The following is a 19,463-nucleotide window of genomic DNA, read 5'->3' as shown; positions in this document are numbered from 1 at the left end:
CTTAGTTGTCGTCATGACGACTCAAAATGGCGGAAAATTTAAAGTAATCTCAATTTTTAGATTTTTCTTTTTATAATTTCTTTCGAGATGGCTATGGAGCAGGTACAACTTATCAAAGATACGCATAACAAACCAATCACAGCAGTTGGTTATAATCCTATAAAACATGAAATCTTAGCTGGATTTGAAGGTGTGTGGTTGTCAATCTGTTGCTATTTTTTTAAACAAAAACACAATAATCCTTCGACTGTTTGAAATGCTCATTTTTATACTTGTAAAACTTTGAAGCACCGTATTTGATGCTTCACTTTGATGTAATTTTCCAGGTTGCTTTAAATTTTTCATCATGCAACCTGTCATGTGTTTCAACAAGTTGTTCAAAAATGTGGGAAAAAAACAAACTGTTCTACCGTTATGTGACATTAATCTGCTTTGAAAAACAATTAAATTATCTTCAGACGTCATTTACAGATTTACTACCTTATTTTAAAGTTCATTATCGGTCAGTCGTAAGTTGTCATATTATGGGAAGTACTTAGGTTAAGGACGGAGAAAATTAAAGTTAGCATGTTTCAACTTTCAAGAGCGTCTTTGGTTTGGATTTATCAAGAATGACAACACACCAGCACTTTCCAAATGTTTAGCGAATCTTGTAAAACATTTTTGACTTTCACAAGACTAAACAATCGTTGATGTCATTCGATTCAGCGATTGAAAAACTCAGTGAAAGTTTTATCTGTATGAAACGTTAAAGTACAATGAGGAGAAACGATAGAAATTCGTTTCGCTGTCGCTTCTCTCTTTATGATTAAACTCTATTTCAGATGGAGTCATCAAGGCTTGGGATTATTCCACAGGCGAAACAGGAAAGAGCGTGCGTTCTATGCACGAACATCAAGGATTCGTCACAGCATTTCTGTTGTGGTAATGAATGCTGAATATATGTTATTTACCAGCTTGGAAGTCCGTACTGAATAAGAGGTCTCAGGCCCTACGGCAGAGGCCGACGGACGCTTCTAAACCCCAGGGAAAATATTTTTCATTTGGGAGTTACCTGAACAGAAAATATAGTTTTTTTTGGTTTTTATATTTTCATGTTGTAAAATGGTCAATTGAGACTGATGTTGGATTACTTCCTACAAAGTTCACTTCCTCTGGATAGTTAAAGTCATTCTCGCTTGATTTTTAATGTCTATCATCTTAATAAATTTTGTTTTCTCCATTTTTGCTTTCTACATTGGCTTACAATTAATGACCCCATGTCCCCAATCAACCTCCGATTGACGCAAATAATAATGACGAAGTATACGAAATTACATTTTTTTAATGGTGTAGGTTTGACGCCAAGTTTATGTTGTCTTCTGGTAATGACGGCACGATCATTGCATGGGGATCTGGAGGCGCTGTTTATGACCAAATAAATGTAAGCAAGAATGATTAGGACATTGAATGAAGATATGATCTTCGCACTTTGCTGGACAATTTAAGCAATTGTCTCATGAACCTGAGAAATTCAGGTGACTCAACGGGATCCCGCAAAGTGCAAAATTGTCCAGCAAAGTGCGAAGATCATATCTTCATTCAATTTCAAACACCGCACTGCAAATAACAATCTTTCATAATGATTAGGACACTTCAACAAGACCCACCCGAAGCACATGTATATTATAGTCAAAACAAAGTGCCATTAAGATTTACTCTACCCAGCTGCCGGTCCAACAAAAATACGCGTTTCATTTTCCTGTCTTTCTACTAGGCAGAATCATCACAATCGAACAGTTTGTTGTGACATTTGCCCTTGTCACTTGTTTGTAGAGTGACCTAGTTAGCTGTTGCTGAATATTGAAATGCAATGGCAAATTATGTAAAATATATAATTTCTTGTCTTCCCTTTCCTCAAACCACACCCGCAATTTAAGTGACGACTGATGACTGCAATAGAATTATAGAACCCATTAAGTATTTCATTTGAGAAGAAAAAACAGAACTTACCTCATTCAACTGAAATGTTTCAATCAAACAGATAGGAACACCAATATATGGAATGGCGTGGCATTCACGTAGGAACCAACTGATTGTATGTGCGGGAATGACAGTACAATTATTTTCAATGAAAGATCCTGGTATGTAATAAGTCTTCTTCACGTGACCAGTTTTGATGTATTTTCACCTGACTAAAATAGAATTATTGAAAAGGACTCAAATAGTGTTACTTTTCCATGAAACGAAAATGCAACAAATATTTTACCTCCAAACCATTTTCCCGTTTTCTTCGGTGTCTTGATACCACTAATCGTTTTGAAACTTGAAGCGTAAATGATGTCTAACGCCAATACGAAGCTAAGGTGTTGGAGTTTATTGTGACGCTATGTCGCAATGAATAAGACGCCTTCTGTTTATTACGAGACTGTTATAACGTTGAAATCGATTCAAATTTTAGGAAAGGAGCTTGGTCATGTCATCGATACAAAAGGTAAACCGAAAGAAGTGACTGTAATGTCTTTGCAAAAGAGTGCTTTTAATTGCTCGTTCTTATCTGGATTAACACTCAGTTTTATTAAAGTACAAAAAAAAACTCTTTGGAAATTCCATTGTCAAATTTGCATCATTCTAAACTTACGCTTTATATATTTGTTTTTGAAACCGGTATATATAATTAGTTGTATCATAAACGTCTCAATAGCATTCGCAATTACCCCGTTACAAAAATGCATTGAAATTGACAATTTTTCAGACAAGCATTTAACAAAATTTAAATATCACAACGAAATTCGTTCAGTGAAAGTCATGAAGAAATTATGCAAAAATCCTTTTGCATAATATTTGTCGATATCTCAAGGTGTTCTTGTTCTCTAGACTAGAAATTAGTAGCAAACCAAAAAATGACCAGTCAGTTTGAACTATTCTGCTTCGTGTATTTCCATAAAACTCTGAAACAGTTCTCAAAACTATTTGTAGCTCTGTTTTTTGCATCAAAAGTAATGTTGTTTCGTTCTACTTATTTCGTCAATGATGCTTTGTCTATTGTACTCATGTTAAAACACATGTTGACTGGTACATGAGGCCGGTCAGAATTGTATGGTCTTCGGTAACAACATGGCTGACGATGCTATTCATATTTTTTAGCATTCATCACTCGCGAACACACTGACATCGTAAGATGCATTGCTGCCCTGGAGACGAGAGTTTACAGCGCCGGGTAGATTTTTCTAAATTACAGAAATTAGCGTTTCATTTTCTTCCCCATGCAAGTATTCTCGTTTTAAGCTTGCGCTGTTTCTTTCCTCAGATTTGATAGATCCATAATTGTGTACGAATCGTTGTCATATCCTGGTGCCAAAGGCATTAAAATGGCCACATGGTTTGTAGAGGTTTATTATATGGCATGTTCTTCATCTTGGAATGGTATTTGTAGTAAATGGTTGACCCCCCCCCCAGGGTATAATCCCTGGAAAAATATCCTAGAGAAAAGGCCTCCTGGATATTATAAAACATGAAAGTAATGTGCTAATAGATTTTGAAGTGGCTGAGTTTAAAACAAAATTTGCCTTATGATAGTATAAATAATGTTCTCCGTAACTTTGTTTTCTTATTATAAATAAAGGATGGACCATTAGAAATTTGGGGAAGGGTGACAATTCCATAAAATAATTCTTGCAAGTTGTTAGAATACTAAATATATCTTACAGAAAAGCAAGCTGCGGGGGGAGAGATTTATCTGCTCTAGGTCTGCTTAGTTTCAACCAAAAAGCAGCTTAAAGTCTCCATCATGGTTTGATTGAAACTTCGACAAAGTCAGACAAAAGCATAAGCTCCCCTAAAGTTAGCAAGAGTCCACGAGATTTGAAAGCACGATTATATGGCAGTTTTACACTTCGTTATTATAGCCTTCTTTTTTTTTACTTTATTTTCTTGTTTGAAAGTGTTCTCAAAATTCAATAAATGACGATTTACAGGCTCAGGAATGAAAATTCCTCTATGATTCATGTCCCCGGACCTCGAGGGTCCAGAACCTCACACTTTTAGCGTTTGCGGCTAGCCAAATGCCGAAATCTGCGACGACTGGCTTGAAAAGATGTCAGTTTAGTTTAGAAATTGATTTAAAACGCAAAATCTGCTTGCGACCATAATTTACAGTTTCGAATGGCTCTTGAATACGTTAAAAATTTAGGCAAGAATGCTCCCCCTCTCGAGAAATGGAAGCAACCGCAAAATTATACCTTTTACTACAGAGCGAAGCATAGCCACACCAATATTTTTCGTATCATTAGAAAAGTAAGATGATCATCCTTTACGGTTTCATTTCTCTACTGTGTAAATTCTCATTTTTTAAATTTCAGTATTAAAGACGCACACGATGCAGGGATCACATGTTTGTCCGTTACACGTGACTCAGACAACAATACATGGTAAGTTAAGGGGGGGGGGTGTTTTACTTCTAACCTCAGCCTATAATCCCTGGGCTTGTAGAATTTCATACGAGCACGTTTTCATGGAATTGTACATGTGGGAGCCTATACACGTGTGGGGAAATGCATGGACTATATTATACTGCAGTTATAGAGTAAATAGGGCTTATCTCCTGGAATGTTTTTGCTTTTGTGTGGAAAGAGTTCATCGACAACTGTAACCATCTTGGATTGGCTGATACATTGGTTGGGGCTGAGGTTGACTGTATACCATAAAAGTGGAACTTTTTCTAATATTTATGGCTAATAGTGTTTTGAAAACAGCATCGCCCATTTTTAGCTACTCCCCCTATACAAATATTTTTGTGTTCATTGACCGTAAGAAAAATTTACTTCTAAAGAATGATAATTGTAACTGGTGAATATTTACGTAACGTAACGTAACGAAACATAACGGTGACGTAACGAAAAGCAAATCTGCTGATTGGCTACGCTACAGCTTGAAAGTACAAACTGGAAAATTTTATGACTTTGAACCATAAGTTTGATTCATTTTATGTGATTTACATGCACTAAGGTTATCGTCTGGCTCGTTTGACAAAACTGTAAAATTATGGACCCCGGATGGACAAATGATACACAAGTTTGATGGTTTTAGGTAAGGAATGTTGATCTTTTCTTTTATGATCGATGTTTAAATGGGGTTTAAGTCCATTCCTTGACAATTTTTTTTATATGTAGCTCTGTTATTACGGGTCTTCTATATGTTCGTCCTGCAAAGACCATGTGGGTCACCACGTTAAAGTCATTCTTTGACAATTTTTTTATATGTAGCTCTGTTATTACGGGTCTCGTGTATGTTCGTCCTGCAAACACCATATGGGTAACAGCTGGAACCACCGAAGCAGCGATGTATGATCCAAAATCAGGCGAGAATGTATGTTCTGCCAAAAATATATTTTACAACATTTGTACGTAAAACTTCAGATACAAAAGATTCAATTACGCAAGACAAACTCAATTGTACACCTCTTCCACTTCGAATTCAGAGATATCAAGATCAGTTTCAGATAGCGCCAAGTCTCCGAATAGGAGTAGACAGGATGTATAAAAAAACGTAGAATTTAGGAAATTGACGTACTGTAATGATTTCAAAGCCCACAGCTACATAAAGTATTGTCATCTACATACGTGCAAGTATTAAAAATTTCTTTCCATTTATAAATCATACTCTAGCGTTATTGTACCAAGATGAGTTATCTGCATAGAGGAGGGGGTTTTTTGGGACGCCCTTTACAGTGAGATTATATTTAGCATAGTGATGACGCATTGAAATTTTTCAATAGGTTGGTTTCTGCAGGGTATTTTAAAAAAACTGCTTCTCTTTGAAATCATTAGCTTTTGCTTGACATAGGAATAATTTAAACGCAAATTTTGAAATTAATTTCATACTTAAGTTTTGCATGTACAGAATTTGCTACACGTAAGTATTGTTTTTAACTACGCTTGTAGATCTTCGGGATTAATTATGGTAGAATCATGCAAATTCATAAAGTCGGCTAATTTAAGTAGATTTTTTATGCCCCTTGTATTTTGCATTTTTTTGTTAGGTTTCGGATTTTGCTGGAACATTTCGTGTGTCTAATGAAACGTTCACGCTGGAGTTGTTGGCATTCATTCCTGTGCTTGGACAAGTCATAGGTTTGTACTTCCCATGAAAAGGAAAACTTGAAAAAATTTACATTTTCTGTAGATTTGATTTTACATGTTTGTCATGAAATTTTTCATTATTCAAAGGCGTCTCAATCATCGTTCAAACCACCCAATTTTCGTCGTGTGAATTAAGATTGTTTATTCAAGTGTTTGAAATAAACAAAGAAAGACATCAAACTTTTTACGAGTGAAGTAACAAAGTGTTGATGAGTTTGATATGTATTTGTCAAAACTAGCTTAAGAGACAAGAGCATGCCAAAATTATATGATTGAAAATTGCTAAGCGCTCAATACAAGCACCAATTTCAGAGCTCGCTCCACCACAAATTAATTGAGAATTATTCTGAGTGTATGCCTAGTCAACTCCGCCAACTCTCCAAGTTCATGGTCATGGCAACGACCAAATGTATGTACTAGTAACGATTATCGAGTAATTAGCTCGTTCAGTCACAAATTTTCAGATAAATCATCTGCGCATGCGCAAGATACCCAAGTCCATGGCAACGACCAACTGCATCCACACTGCATCAACTAGCAACAGTTTGAGAGGACTGTTTGATGTTGTTGACTGACGTCTCGACAACCTTAGCGGTAGTCATCTTCAGAGTCAAAAAAAATTTTTTTTTTTTTTTGACTCTGAAGATGACTACCGCTAAGGTTGTCGAAACGTCAGTCAACAACATCAAAAACAGTCCTTCTCAGGACTTTATTAACCTGGACGATCATCATTTACAAACATATAACGATACTCCCGGGTTCAAACCATTTACTTAATTTTGATGTAAATAACATGCTTAGTAACAATTTAATAGAGAAATCATCTGCGCATGCACTCGAGCATGCGTAGTCTACTCGACTATTTATAGTCATGGCATCGACTAACTATATCTACTTGCACTAAATTTGTGGCAATTAGCTCACTTAGTCGCAAATTAAAGAAATCATCTGGGCATGCGCAGTAGTGACTTAATAATACCACAACTTTCGTAAGGCCTTGGAATTTATGTATATAAATATAAAGCTAAATATTTGTACAGTAGATGTCAACTAGCAGTGGAAGCTGGGTGCGATATGTATGCAGTGGCTTAGGGGCCCAAATGTTTCGGGTCGCGACCGCACTCTCCCTGCGTACCCCGAGCAAAGCCTATTGCAGGTGATCTCAGGGTCTGATGGGCGGAAACTTGCTATTGACATCCCCAAGTAAGATAGCGTGGAAGGGGCCGAAATCTCCTAGCGAAACGTTAACCTGCAGCGTTCTAGTGACTTACGCTTAAGAAGGCATCGGGAAGCATGGCCCGAAAACGGGGTTTTTTTGCTTTCGAATTTTATCTTTTTGTTTACAAGAGTTCTTCTCATAAATTAAACCAAGCAACGTTTCCATTAACTTCTTCTCGCACTGTGCCTTTTTCAGGCACTTATATCTTAAGACAACCTTAAACATGTTTTATACAATTTTCATTGGTCATTACATCTTTCCCATTTAACTCTCGCATTTACGGTTTCTCATGTATCACGAGCAAACCATCCATGGGCTTCAAGGCAAACAACGATTATCCGTTTCCTTTAATTACCATGCGACGTCTAGTGCTCAACTATCTCGGGGTATCGAAGGCATGGACCGAAAACGGGATTTTTTGTTTTCAAAATTTGTCTTTTTTCTCTACAAGAATTCTTCTCATAAAAGAAAATAAAATATCCAATGATAATGCAAAAGTTCAAACAACTTCTGTTTTTTTGACTTATAATTCAAACAAACTCTTAGCATGTTTATTTGTGCTTTTTCTTGTCGCCTTTTACAATGTAACTTTCTCACACCTCTCTCGTTATGAACAAAAGCCTCCTTATACAATGTAACTTTCTCACACCTTTTTCGTTATGAACAAAAGCCTCCTTTTACAATGTAACTTTCTCACACCTTTTTCGTTATGGACAAAAGCCTCCTTATACAATGTAACTTTCTCACACCTTTTCGTTATGAACAAAGCCTCCTTTTACAATGTAACTTTCTCACACCTTTTTCGTTATGGACAAAAGCCTCCTTATACAATGTAACTTTCTCACACCTTTTTCGTTATGAACAAAAGCCTCCTTATACAATGTAACTTTCTCACACCTTTTTCGTTATGGACAAAAGCCTTCTTTTACAATGTAACTTTCTCACACCTCTCTCGTTATGAACAAAAGTCTCCTTATACAATGTAACTCACTCCCCACGAACGAAAGCATAAATGGGCGTTATGGAAAAAGGAAATATTTAAGCTGCCCGATGTCTCCTCGTGCACACATACATTTAGTGATTTTACAAAAAGAGTTGATTGTCTTTATTTACTGCTGCTGCTAGCAAAATTAAATTGATCACCACCACCACCACCACCACCAAAAAAACTATACTCATCTATAGAATGAAATAGGAAAATTCTCTTTAAGCAAAGCTACGTACGTGCCTGTTCATGAACAACTAGCGAGGTACGTATTTGAAGAAAGCAGACAATTGCAAGGACATAATTGAATTTATTTTTCACGATAAAAGTACCACCAACTGGATATATGATAATTTTAAGTAGTGCCCAGTCCACGGTGAATGTGTAATTCTTATAGACATTACTTTCTATTCCTATCTGTACACGTAGTACAACAAATTATATAAGCTGGCCGATGATCTTCTCGTGCCTGCTTAAATAGAATGAATTTATTTAAATCTTAAAATGGCTACAGAAAAATTACAAAGACATTACTTCCCCATAACATGTCTTTATCATAACAAAACAAATTGAGACAACAAATGTTATGTAGACATTAATCTAGCATTCTTTGTGAAGATGTTTTATGCATGAAACGTTATTTACCTATTTTTCCTTAACCCTCCCTTCCCCCCCAAAAACCCGCCATACACCCACGTTTCTGTTGATTTTTCGGTTCACTCACCTCTGTACATTTTTAGAGTCAGTGAATAGCAAAACTGCATTTTCTTTCTCTGTGGTTTACGAAATCTAAGCAAAATCGATAAAGTTTTTTTTGCTGAGCTCAATCGCTGTAGATTATAAAATGTCTACTCGATTTTGTAGGAAACGGCTTTAAAAATACAAAAATTACGTTAAAACGTTTATGGTTCTTTGTTTCACCATATTGTAATAAGCATGTTTTGTTTTTTTCGTTACCCGTGTGTATTATGTCTTCAGGTACAAACATTCGTAGACAAGTGATAATGTGGAAATTCAACCCGTCTGGATGTCTGACAACTTTGAGACACAATTGCCCAGTTGAGTCGCTAGCGTACAGTGAGTTTTCCACTTGGTATATACATATTTTTGAGAAAGCATGATCAATGTCAGTTTGCAACTATATGTATTTAAAAAAAATAACTAAAATTTTTACAAGCAAAAATCATGATTTCAATGTTTGTTTTCACTGTCAGCTCCAAAGGTCCCTCTGCTTATATTCAGTGGTGGAAGCGATGGGAATGTTACGAAATGGGAGCGACTTCAAGCGAGTAACTTCATTTATAGGTGAGGACATGTGCAAATCTGTGAACAAGTCAATATATATCTATCAGCACTGATGTAAATGGTTGCATCAATGTAGCTAGGACTGTTACTCTTATACTGAATACTCATGTTGCATAGCTTGCGTAATGCTGAGCAAGTGTTTTTCTTGCCTTTTCTTGGGCTATGAAAACTTTAATGTAAAAAGCTCCCACCTCCCTCCCAATATTAGAATTATGATATTCTGTCTTCTTTTGCACCATTGAAAAAATATGTACATATGTAGTACAATATGTAAGAGCTTTTCTGGCCACTTTCCCCATCTCCCAAAAAACATTGCAGGCGCCACTGCTAAAAAATTATTGCTCTATAGATAATCTCATCTATTTTGGAGAAACTTCGTTGTGTGTTTTACTTAGTTTGTATAATTGTTAGATATTTTAGCAAAGGTTTTACTTAGCACAAACTGATCGTTTTAACGTAAAGCCATAATATTGTGTTTGAAAATATTCAAGCTCAGTTTACACGGCACATGCAGTGTCAAAATTACCTCTCGTGAGTTTGAAAAATAAGTAGAGCAAATTAGTCTTGCCGCTTTGTGATTCATGGACATATTCCTGGAACACGTGACAGTCATTTGTCGTTTTGTTATGTAGCAAAGAGATATTTGCAAGAAGTGAGGGCCTAGCTTGTTTGGCTCGTCAGTTTGCAGAGAAATATGAAAAAATTAGTGGTAGAAGCGAACAAAAAAGAGCCGTAACGAGAGCAAGACACTGTTCATCACTTGAAAGTGTTAAACCGAAAGCCAAGGTATAGAGTGACAATAAGTCGATATGGTGGAGCTTCAAATTTTTTGTTTCTATTGGTATTTCAAATGATAAACCTTGTTTGATAGTTTAATTAGGAAATCATTCATCTCTATAGTAAAATGTAGATATTTATGGATAGCTAAACGTAAAAAGTACTGTTGTAATCGAATAAAGTAAAGTAAGGGATAGGTTTTTATGACTGCTCACAACAAACCTGTCTTTTGTAAAGATTGTACGTCTCAGAAACTCATGCAGATGTCCACATACAAATATTTTTCAGAGCTACGGAATTACAGACTTCACAGAGGATGTTTCCATCTTGAATTCCTTGTTCGTTGAGAGTTTGGATTTGCTTGTACTTTCATCAGAAGATAACAATATTTGTAAGTTCACTTACGGTTGCCAATAATACAGCATATATAAAAGTCATCTATACATAGATACCAATTTCGAGTTTATAAATATTCAAATTCGATCCCAAATACCAACCCTTCGTAAGCCTTAAGCGTACTGGGCTATAGTCAAAATATTACTTGGAGGTTAGATAAGGAATCAATGTCCTTTTATTTAGTTTTTGTGGGTAGCCGCTGCGTACGCGCAAATTTCCGTCAGTCTGTTATAATCTTCGGAGGAAGTCGGTTATACGCTTGCGCTTTACCATCATGCTTGAGCCTAACCATCCATGTTGTAAGTATGGTAACAATAGATGTTATACAAATGCAGGCTTCGCTGGTGATCACAAATCATAACGATTTGTCTCGTTTAGTACTTTTACGTACTGCTCCGTTCTCCGATCACCTTATAGTCTGTTGGCTAATTAAATGAAATACACAAAGCAATAAATTTATTTTGCTTTCGAGTCTTTTATGAATCACACGTATTATTTCTGTGGATTTTACGTGACGTCAATTGACTCTGGAAGTTATGGAATATAATGCGAGTCAACATTCGAACTATGAGCAAGAAATCCATTTTAAGTACTTGCGATCACTTGCAAATGGGTGAATCTTTATCAAAATCTTTCGAATATCAAATATTGCTTACAATCGGCACGGTTTAATTTTACACATATGGCTATACTAAATGTGTCAAAGAAAAAAGCCGTAAGTGTGTTCAATTATCGGTTAAGTGGAAGACATGCGCGTCAAAAAACTGTTTTAAAATAGTTGTTGACGATAAAGTATTTACAGTATAAATGTTTTTCGGTGAAAATGATGATATATTAATCATTATGAAACTAAGAAATCCTGGGCACTTCACTTTCCTTGATGTGAGCACAGTCGCGTGACGTACAATCTAATGGAAGGCGTTTGGTGAATGTAGAATAGGTTAGAAAGTTACTGGGCAATTCAACTGATCAGTGAGCACAAAGTATATGTTTTCAAATCCCGAACAAGTTTGATGCAAACTTTATTCAATATATAATATTATTTGAATTGTGTTTATTAATATACTCCATTTTATGGCCAAAAAATACTGGATAGGCTCCTCTCTTGTACGCATTGCGTACCTATTTTTGAACCATTTCGCTGCTGTAATGAGAATGATGTTTGCAAGAACATTGCGTGTAAAAGGGAGCAGATTATACTTTATTTTGCACCATAGCTAGCAGAGACTTATTTGTCGATAAAATTGTATAAAATAAGAATTGCTAATTCGGCTAAATGTTCGTAGATATAGATTGTTCTGGGAAGTACAGTCCTGCGAGGAACTGTTGGTGTTAGTACTGACTGACGAATGTACGCGAACATGAAGTGTGCTCGCCACTTGATTCTGTAGATGACTATTTCTAGGGGAGTCGAAACGTTGGTCAGTACTATAACACCCACAGACGATCTACATCGGCAAAGTACAACTGGTGAGGCATAACGATACTCCCGATATCCAGTTGTATTAAAATCTGGCTGATGTGTGCTGGCTGAATATATATAGCAAACGTGATTTCTGGAAATATTGTGCAAGAGATAGTTTAGGATGCTTTGGGAAAGTGTGGGTCGCGAGAGATAGTTTAGGATGCTTTGGGAAAGTGTGGGTCGCGAGAGATAGTTTAGGATGCTTTGGGAATGTGTGGGTCTCGAGAGATAGTTTAGGATGCTTTGGGAAAGTGTGGGTCGCGAGAGATAGTTTAGGATGCTTTGGGAAAGTGTGGGTCGCGAGAGATAGTTTAGGATGCTTTCGGAAAGTGTGGGTCGCGAGAGATAGTTTAGGATGTTTTGGGAAAGTGTGGGTCGCTCGACCGGTGTATTGTTGTCGAAATTGAAATGTATATCGGAAAAGTATTATCAAATATTGCTTATTTTGCAATTCTTTGTGCTCATAGATGTTTGGGGCTTTGATAAAAAGGCGGTCGATGTGTTAAAAAATATGAAGCCGACAGATGAATTTCTGAATCAACGATACGCAATTTTGTTGGACAGTGCCGGATGTGTGCCTGAAGCCGACCAAGAAGTAAGAACCAACACAGGAATTACTGGCAGTGGCCCGATTTCATTTGACATAAAATTGATCTATTCTTAAGATATCAAAAGAGAACGTGGACTCTGTGACAAATCGTGTGGCCGGGTTCATTTGCCAGTGCGTCCTCAGTGAACACAGCAGCTGCATCACAGGCATTGTAGCAGTGGAGAAAAGTCCTCGTAGACGATACGAAACCACTTTTCTGGTAACGATTTACTTTGTTTTAAGATAGAAGGACAACTAGTGAGCAATTACTATAAAATATAAATGATCTAAGAAAGTTCTAGCAGTTCTATGGCGGGCGTTTAATAGATACGAGACCGTATAGGTTGGATATAGATAGAAGCGTTTATATAGCTTATATCGCCTTAGTGTGACAACGAAAAGAAAACTGTATGAGACTAAACAAACGATTTCTGAGTTCAATCGACAACCCATTTTTATGACATAACAATAATTGTGATGTGGGAAGCAGCTTCAAAGGGAGCGTTTGTATACAAGTCTTTGGCATTTTTTATTGTCAACTTGTTGAAAGTTTCCGGGCGTTTTATTTTATTTAGATAAGTGCTGGCTGGGACAGAAAAATTCTCATTTGGGATTTAGAAAAATTGTGGTAAGCTTATAGATAAACTATGTATTCAAAACAGATTATTTTATGCTACAAGAAATTTACCTTACTGTCACACACATTCGTCCATGTTTTTCCAACTGAGCGCCGGTAGCGAAAGAAGCATTGTGTATACCTGGTTCTACTTTCACACACATTCATCCATGTTTTTCCGAATGAACGCTGACAGCAAAAGAAAGCATTGTGTATACCTGGTTCTACTTTCACACACATTCATCCATGTTTTTCCGACTGAGCGCCGCTAGCGAAAGAAGCATTGTGTATACCTAGTTTTACTTTCACACATATTTATCCATGATTTTTCGACTGAACGCTGCCAGCGAAAGAAGCATTGTGTATACGAAGTTCTACTTTCACATATATTCATCCATGTTTTTCTGACTGAACGCTGCCAGCGAAAGAAAGCATTGTGTATACCTAGTTCTACTGTCACACACATTCATCCATTTTTTCCGAATGAACGCTGGCAGCAAAAGAAAGCATTGTGTATACCTGGTTCTACTTTCACACACATTTATCTATGTTTTTCCGACTGAACGCTGCCAGCAATAGAAAGCATTGTGTATACCTGGTTCTACTTTCACACACATTCATCCATGTTTTTCCGACTGAGCGCTGCTAGCGAAAGAAGCATTGTGTATACCTAGTTTTACTTTCACACATATTCATCCATGTTTTTTCGACTGAACGCTGCCAACGAAAGAAGCATTATGTATACGAAGTTCTACTTTCACATATATTCATCCATGATTTTCTGACTGAACGCTGCCAGCGAAAGAAAGCATTGTGTATACCTAGTTCTACTGTCACACACATTCATCCATGTTTTTCCGAATGAACGCTGCCAGCAAAAGAAAGCATTGTGTATACATAGTTCTACTTCACACATATTCATCTATGCTTTTCCGACAGAATGCTGCCATTGAAAGAAAGCATGGTGTACATCTAGTTGGCTGCATTTACTAATGCTCCTACTCATTCATGCACGTGTTTCTTTCCTTTGCTTTTTAGTCTTCACGATGTGTTTCATAGTAAATCGAGTATCAATGGAAAAACATCATGTCCTGAGCTTGCAGCTGATGGAATGATCATGGATCTTGCATACAGTCCCGAAAGGTGCATATTGTTCAAAGACAACATCTCTGAACCTTTGAAACCCCGGAATCGAAACTTGAATGCCGATTTTTAAAATCACAAATACATACTTACACAAAAACGTAAATATTGAAGACATTACGATGAAAAGGTTGACAAACTATTGATTTACAAGCTACGCGTGATGCTACTTTGGACTTAAGAATTTCCTATCATCAAGCTTTAGTTGAATGAAAACCCTAATATAATGAGGAACTGGAAAGTGTCCCGCTTCGTGGAAGACATTAGCATGGTTCTAAACCACTTTTTTCGAAAGCCAAAATGCTTTACCTTCATTTCAGAGATGAATTCGCTTACGCTGCCACTGACAAGCTAGTGTACATAAGAAAATTCTCCGACAATGGCTCGGAAATGAAACTGACAGGCGTTCTTCAAGGACACGAAGAAGATGTTACCCAAGTATGATTCGACTAAATTTTGGGCTTTCTTTTCTTTTATACACAACATACACACGCACACGAAAAAATGGTTGAACAAATCTTTTCCCTATACAACATTTTGATATTTTAGGTCAAATGGAATGCTGTGATTTCTAAGTGGGTTACTGGCTCCGATGATGGAAGTATACGAATATGGGTTTGTTATTTACATTAATGTTTATTTCTTCATGAAGTATATGTTAGATGAGACAGATCTTGAGTATGTTTGTAAGTGATTTATTCATGTCTATTATGGGACTATTTCCGGAAATTTTTACAAAGGTCGGTTTCGTATTGTGGACGAAAAACAACTGTAGCATTAAGAGGTGAGAGCATCGTTGATTTTCGATTCGACATTTTTTATTGCATTATAAACAAACATAGCTCAAGTTCCGAAGTTGTTTCGATGAATTATCTACTCTCTCGTGTACGTACTTTTAGCTAAGATCGGCATGAGAGCAGTTTGAGATTTCTACAAATAAATAAAGTTACGAAACTATGCATGTCAATCACGCGCATGCAAAGATACGTTCAAACGTTTTCCGTTTTTTTGATTAAGAAGAAATCCATCTCAACATTTCATTCCAGTTCTCGTCACGTAAAACCAGTGGCGCATTACTCAGTTGGCTTTGTAGGCTGAAGTCTACAGGCCCGGGTTTTCGAGAGGCCCGTTGTATCTAGACATAATTAGATTTTAGTTCTTCCATTTCGGACTAGATAAGTGTTCCTAATTGAAACCATTTATGCAGTTAAAAACCATAAGAACTACTGTCCAAATTCACGATGCTCAGAACTCGTGAAGTAGGGGGTCTTCGCAGTTTGAACTTTAAATTTAATCCTTATTGTTGATACTATGAGATACAAAAACAAGTTGGGAAATGCAAAGGAATAGGAGGGTGAGAGAGGCAATTGTCATCAAAAGACTGAACTTAGTGGAAGGAATAGATATCCGACTTAAAGTACAACAACTTTGTCTTAGCCTACAGACCCCGTACTTAGTATTTCGTCACTGCGTCAAACTGTTTTACGATTAGTTATTAAAAATTTGTGTACATGGCATTATAGAGTGACGATGCAATGCAATGTGACCAGCACGTCAGTATTCATGGAACGATTACGTCTTTGTGCATTGATGAAGCTAACGGATGCATTGCTTTGGGCGTACAGGATAAGATTAGGTGATGAAATCTTTCTGTCAAAAGTTTGCACAGATTAGAACTCATAATATGTAGTGAGCCTGCCAATTATGATAGCAGTACAAGTTCGTCCAGATTGTCATGACTGTGAACTCAAACAATTAATCAAACGGTCTGCCGTGCGTATGCTCTAGTGGACTGCCCATGCTCAGATGATGTTTCTAATAATATGTGACGAATTGAGCTAGTTACTCTGAGAAATTTTGTAATAGAGCGCAGGGCCTGGAGCGTTTGGCAAAATAAATTGCAGCAGTCGGCTCTTCGGTTAAATTTCACCGTTTTGAAATTCATAACCAATGGCTTTAAAATGAATGTTTTGAACCAACGAGTATCGTTACATTTTGAAGATGTAGATCGTCCAGCTTTGTGTAGTCCTGAGAAGATCTGTTGGTGTTGGTGTTTACCACGTCTCGACAACCTTAGCGGTCATCTTCAGAGTCAACACTTCACTTAACAACAGGAACACCAGCATTTCTTCTCAAGACTACACACACGAGGGAAAAAAAGATATTTTTAAATTAAAATTAGCAACCGTAATTGCTCAAACCTTGATCTTCTACTAGAACAGTGCTACCTTTTCTTATTCATTTCTCAATTTTTTAGAACTTGTAAAACAAAAACTTGTTTATGGTGATAAACTTAAATGCTGCTTTAAACATAGTTATTACCGTGTTGAATGACAACAATGTAGTTTCAAAAAAAAACTGTTGAAAACCAAAATTAAGGCAGTTATAAATGAAATTTTCCTTTATTTAAATTTGATTCTTAAATTTTAGTATTTGAATTTATAACTTGCATGCGAAAGCTCGTTCTCTCCCACATACAATGCACAGAATAAGCTTTCTGTTTCTCGTTATTACGACACATGTATGCGAAGGATTATATTTCTAAAATAATTTTGCTTTTACAGAATATACGATCCTGACTCGCGGAAGTTCGTTAAAACGTATGTCGGTCACAGTGATTCTGTCCGAAGTATCATTCACATACCGGAGAGAGGACAGGTTTGGCTTACTACTGCTCATTTCATTTTATCGTTCAATGCAAGTGAATCCTGTGCAGAATCACGATAGTCGTTTCTCTCATTCTACTATAGTATATTACGTCATCGTGGGATGCAACTGTCCGAATATGGAGTGCGTATAAAAAAAGTAAGTGCCATTAAAGTATCAGTAAATGAAGAACGTTTCATGATCCAAGATCTTAATTTATTTCACTTTCGTCTATTGTAATTGGACGTTCGTTGAATTTCACCGGTAAAAGGTTAAAGTGGCATTGTATAGTTTTTGTAGCATACTCATGTTTCAAATCTTCAATGAAAAATACAAAAAGCAGATAAAAACAAAGATTTGTTTTGCTCAAATTTATCCATCTCTTAAGTAGTTCTTTCGATTCTGCATTTACTATTCGGATAATTGTGAAAGAAAGCGCTGGATTCTTTTTATTTTTGGTACAACAACCAGGAACACAACATTTAAGACTTTCAGACCCACCACTACTAAGACATTAAACAGGGAAATTTTCCCAACTATCTGGCGGATTGGGTAACCGAAAGTTTTTCACTCCATTTGACGTTCTTGTGAAAGTATCTCTCATTTTAACGTATATCTAAAGTAGTGTGTAGGGTAAGTCACATGACTGATGACACAATGTTCTCAATAAAAATAATTAAAAAAATACTTTTGATGTTGTTTGAAAGAGCATAAAAAACTGAGTAAAAGATGAAAGAAAACCCAAACCAGAAAATCAATACCCAGAGAGTTATTAAATGAGAAAATTCTTAAATGACACTATTGCGAACGCATTCAAAATGAGAAAGAGTGCAGATTTATAACCTCTTCAAATAATGCTTTGCTGTGCTATAGAAACATCTTTTAAAAGCGACAATCTGTAGAGTTTAGGAAGGAAGAAAGAAGACAATATCACGAAGAGGAAGAAGATTTAAGCACGTTCATGGATGTGTAATTATAGGAAAAACGTGACAGCGATGATAGCGTGTTTGACCCATGAACACTCCAAACATCAACAACATCGTTGTAAAACGTTGTGAACTAATTCGTATTTGAAAAACCATTGAAGGTATCTGCATATTTTCTCATTTGAACTGTTTTAGTGATGACCTCATCGTCAATCTTTATTCATATCTACTCAGTTTTTGATACTCTGTCAAACAACATCAATAGTTCACACTTTTACGTAAGTAACTTTTTAATTTTTTAAATCAAGAACTTCGCATCATCAGTTACCTGACTTACGTGACATTTTCGGACACCAATAAAAAATGAAAGCTACCATTACAATAACGTCTAATTGATGGAAAAAATCATCGATTACCCAATCCGCCAGTGTGTTCTACAAAATTCCTCCGTCTAACCATTGCGAGGATAGCTGTAATCAGGAGCGTAGCCAGCCCGCAAGTTTGGTCGTGCTGTGTAAAGTTTTCTGTGTTCACTCACTGTAAAAACAATAGATTTCTAAAGAAATGAATAACGATGACTTAAATTTACATAGCACGACCAAATTAGCGGGCTGGCTACGCCACTGGCTGTAATCTACATTCATTAATAATCAAAGCGTTCAATATGAACATAAGCTACTCGTATAAACTCTAAAATTTTGTGATGTCACCTTTGAGGGGAAATAAAGTAACCTACACGTTTAGATGTTTTCTTCTGCGGTCAAAAAAACAATTAAAGACGTCTTTAATCAAATACGATTTGTACTTTTTCTGGCAGAAATCAAGTGACATCTTGGAAACTGAAGAAAGAGATGTTGAATTCATAAATTATTGGATGTAAAGGTTTACTTATTCAAATATTAATATTTTTAAATTGTTGCACATTGAAGTATATATTTTAAGGCAACACAATCGATGTTAAGCCGTTAATCTTCGATTGTTTTGTAACTTTGCCGATTGATTAGCGAGTTGATCATACATTCGTTCTTTATGTGTGATATAATTTCAAATTAATGATTATATTTATTTCAGGATTTAATGGAATTTTTTATAGTTTGATAGGATTTTTTGTGCAATGGCATTAAGGTTCATACATATTTATGAAATAAAAGCAATAAAACGCGTGAGGTGATTGGAAGTTCAGATTACAAAATATATGTAGTTTATTACACATATCTCCAGGTATCGTGTTTGAACAACGAACAATTTAAATTTGTAAAAGTTAAAATGACTCAAAC

At 36.2% G+C, this 19,463-nt stretch overlaps 1 protein-coding gene across 1 annotated transcript; it reads left to right on the top strand.

Moving 5' to 3' along the window:
- Positions 1–87: 87 nt before the first annotated feature.
- On the top strand, positions 88–19,349 carry LOC124446714 (uncharacterized WD repeat-containing protein alr3466-like). Its single transcript, XM_046997576.1, has 25 exons — positions 88–190; positions 825–924; positions 1,336–1,423; positions 2,024–2,123; positions 2,441–2,473; positions 3,127–3,199; positions 3,290–3,361; positions 4,341–4,409; positions 4,987–5,067; positions 5,244–5,346; positions 6,020–6,110; positions 9,302–9,400; positions 9,538–9,628; positions 10,261–10,414; positions 10,694–10,796; positions 12,734–12,861; positions 12,932–13,075; positions 13,431–13,483; positions 14,510–14,614; positions 14,935–15,052; positions 15,164–15,229; positions 16,138–16,250; positions 17,179–17,272; positions 17,365–17,419; positions 19,004–19,349. Exons 1-25 carry the CDS (start codon positions 88–90, stop codon positions 19,012–19,014), a joined length of 2,247 nt encoding a protein of 748 aa, XP_046853532.1. The 3' UTR covers positions 19,015–19,349.
- Positions 19,350–19,463: the final 114 nt, after the last annotated feature.

The sequence above is a fragment of the Xenia sp. Carnegie-2017 genome, unplaced genomic scaffold, assembly GCF_021976095.1.
Source record: "Xenia sp. Carnegie-2017 unplaced genomic scaffold, XeniaSp_v1 HiC_scaffold_22, whole genome shotgun sequence".
Taxonomy (NCBI): Eukaryota; Metazoa; Cnidaria; class Anthozoa; order Malacalcyonacea; family Xeniidae; genus Xenia; species Xenia sp. Carnegie-2017.
The sequence above is the reverse complement of the archived record's forward strand: the minus strand, read 5'-3'. Positions and strand labels throughout refer to the sequence as shown.

What these genes read in the sequence shown, in the direction of transcription:
- LOC124446714 (XM_046997576.1), top strand. Translation starts at nt 88, where the DNA reads ATGGCTATGGAGCAGGTACAACTTATCAAAGATACGCATAACAAACCA. An exon ending in GTCACAGCATTTCTGTTGTG is followed by an intron (nt 925 to 1,335) that starts GTAATGAATGCT and finishes TTAATGGTGTAG; the next exon opens with GTTTGACGCCAAGTTTATGT. An exon ending in ACGAAGAAGATGTTACCCAA is followed by an intron (nt 15,053 to 15,163) that starts GTATGATTCGAC and finishes TTGATATTTTAG; the next exon opens with GTCAAATGGAATGCTGTGAT.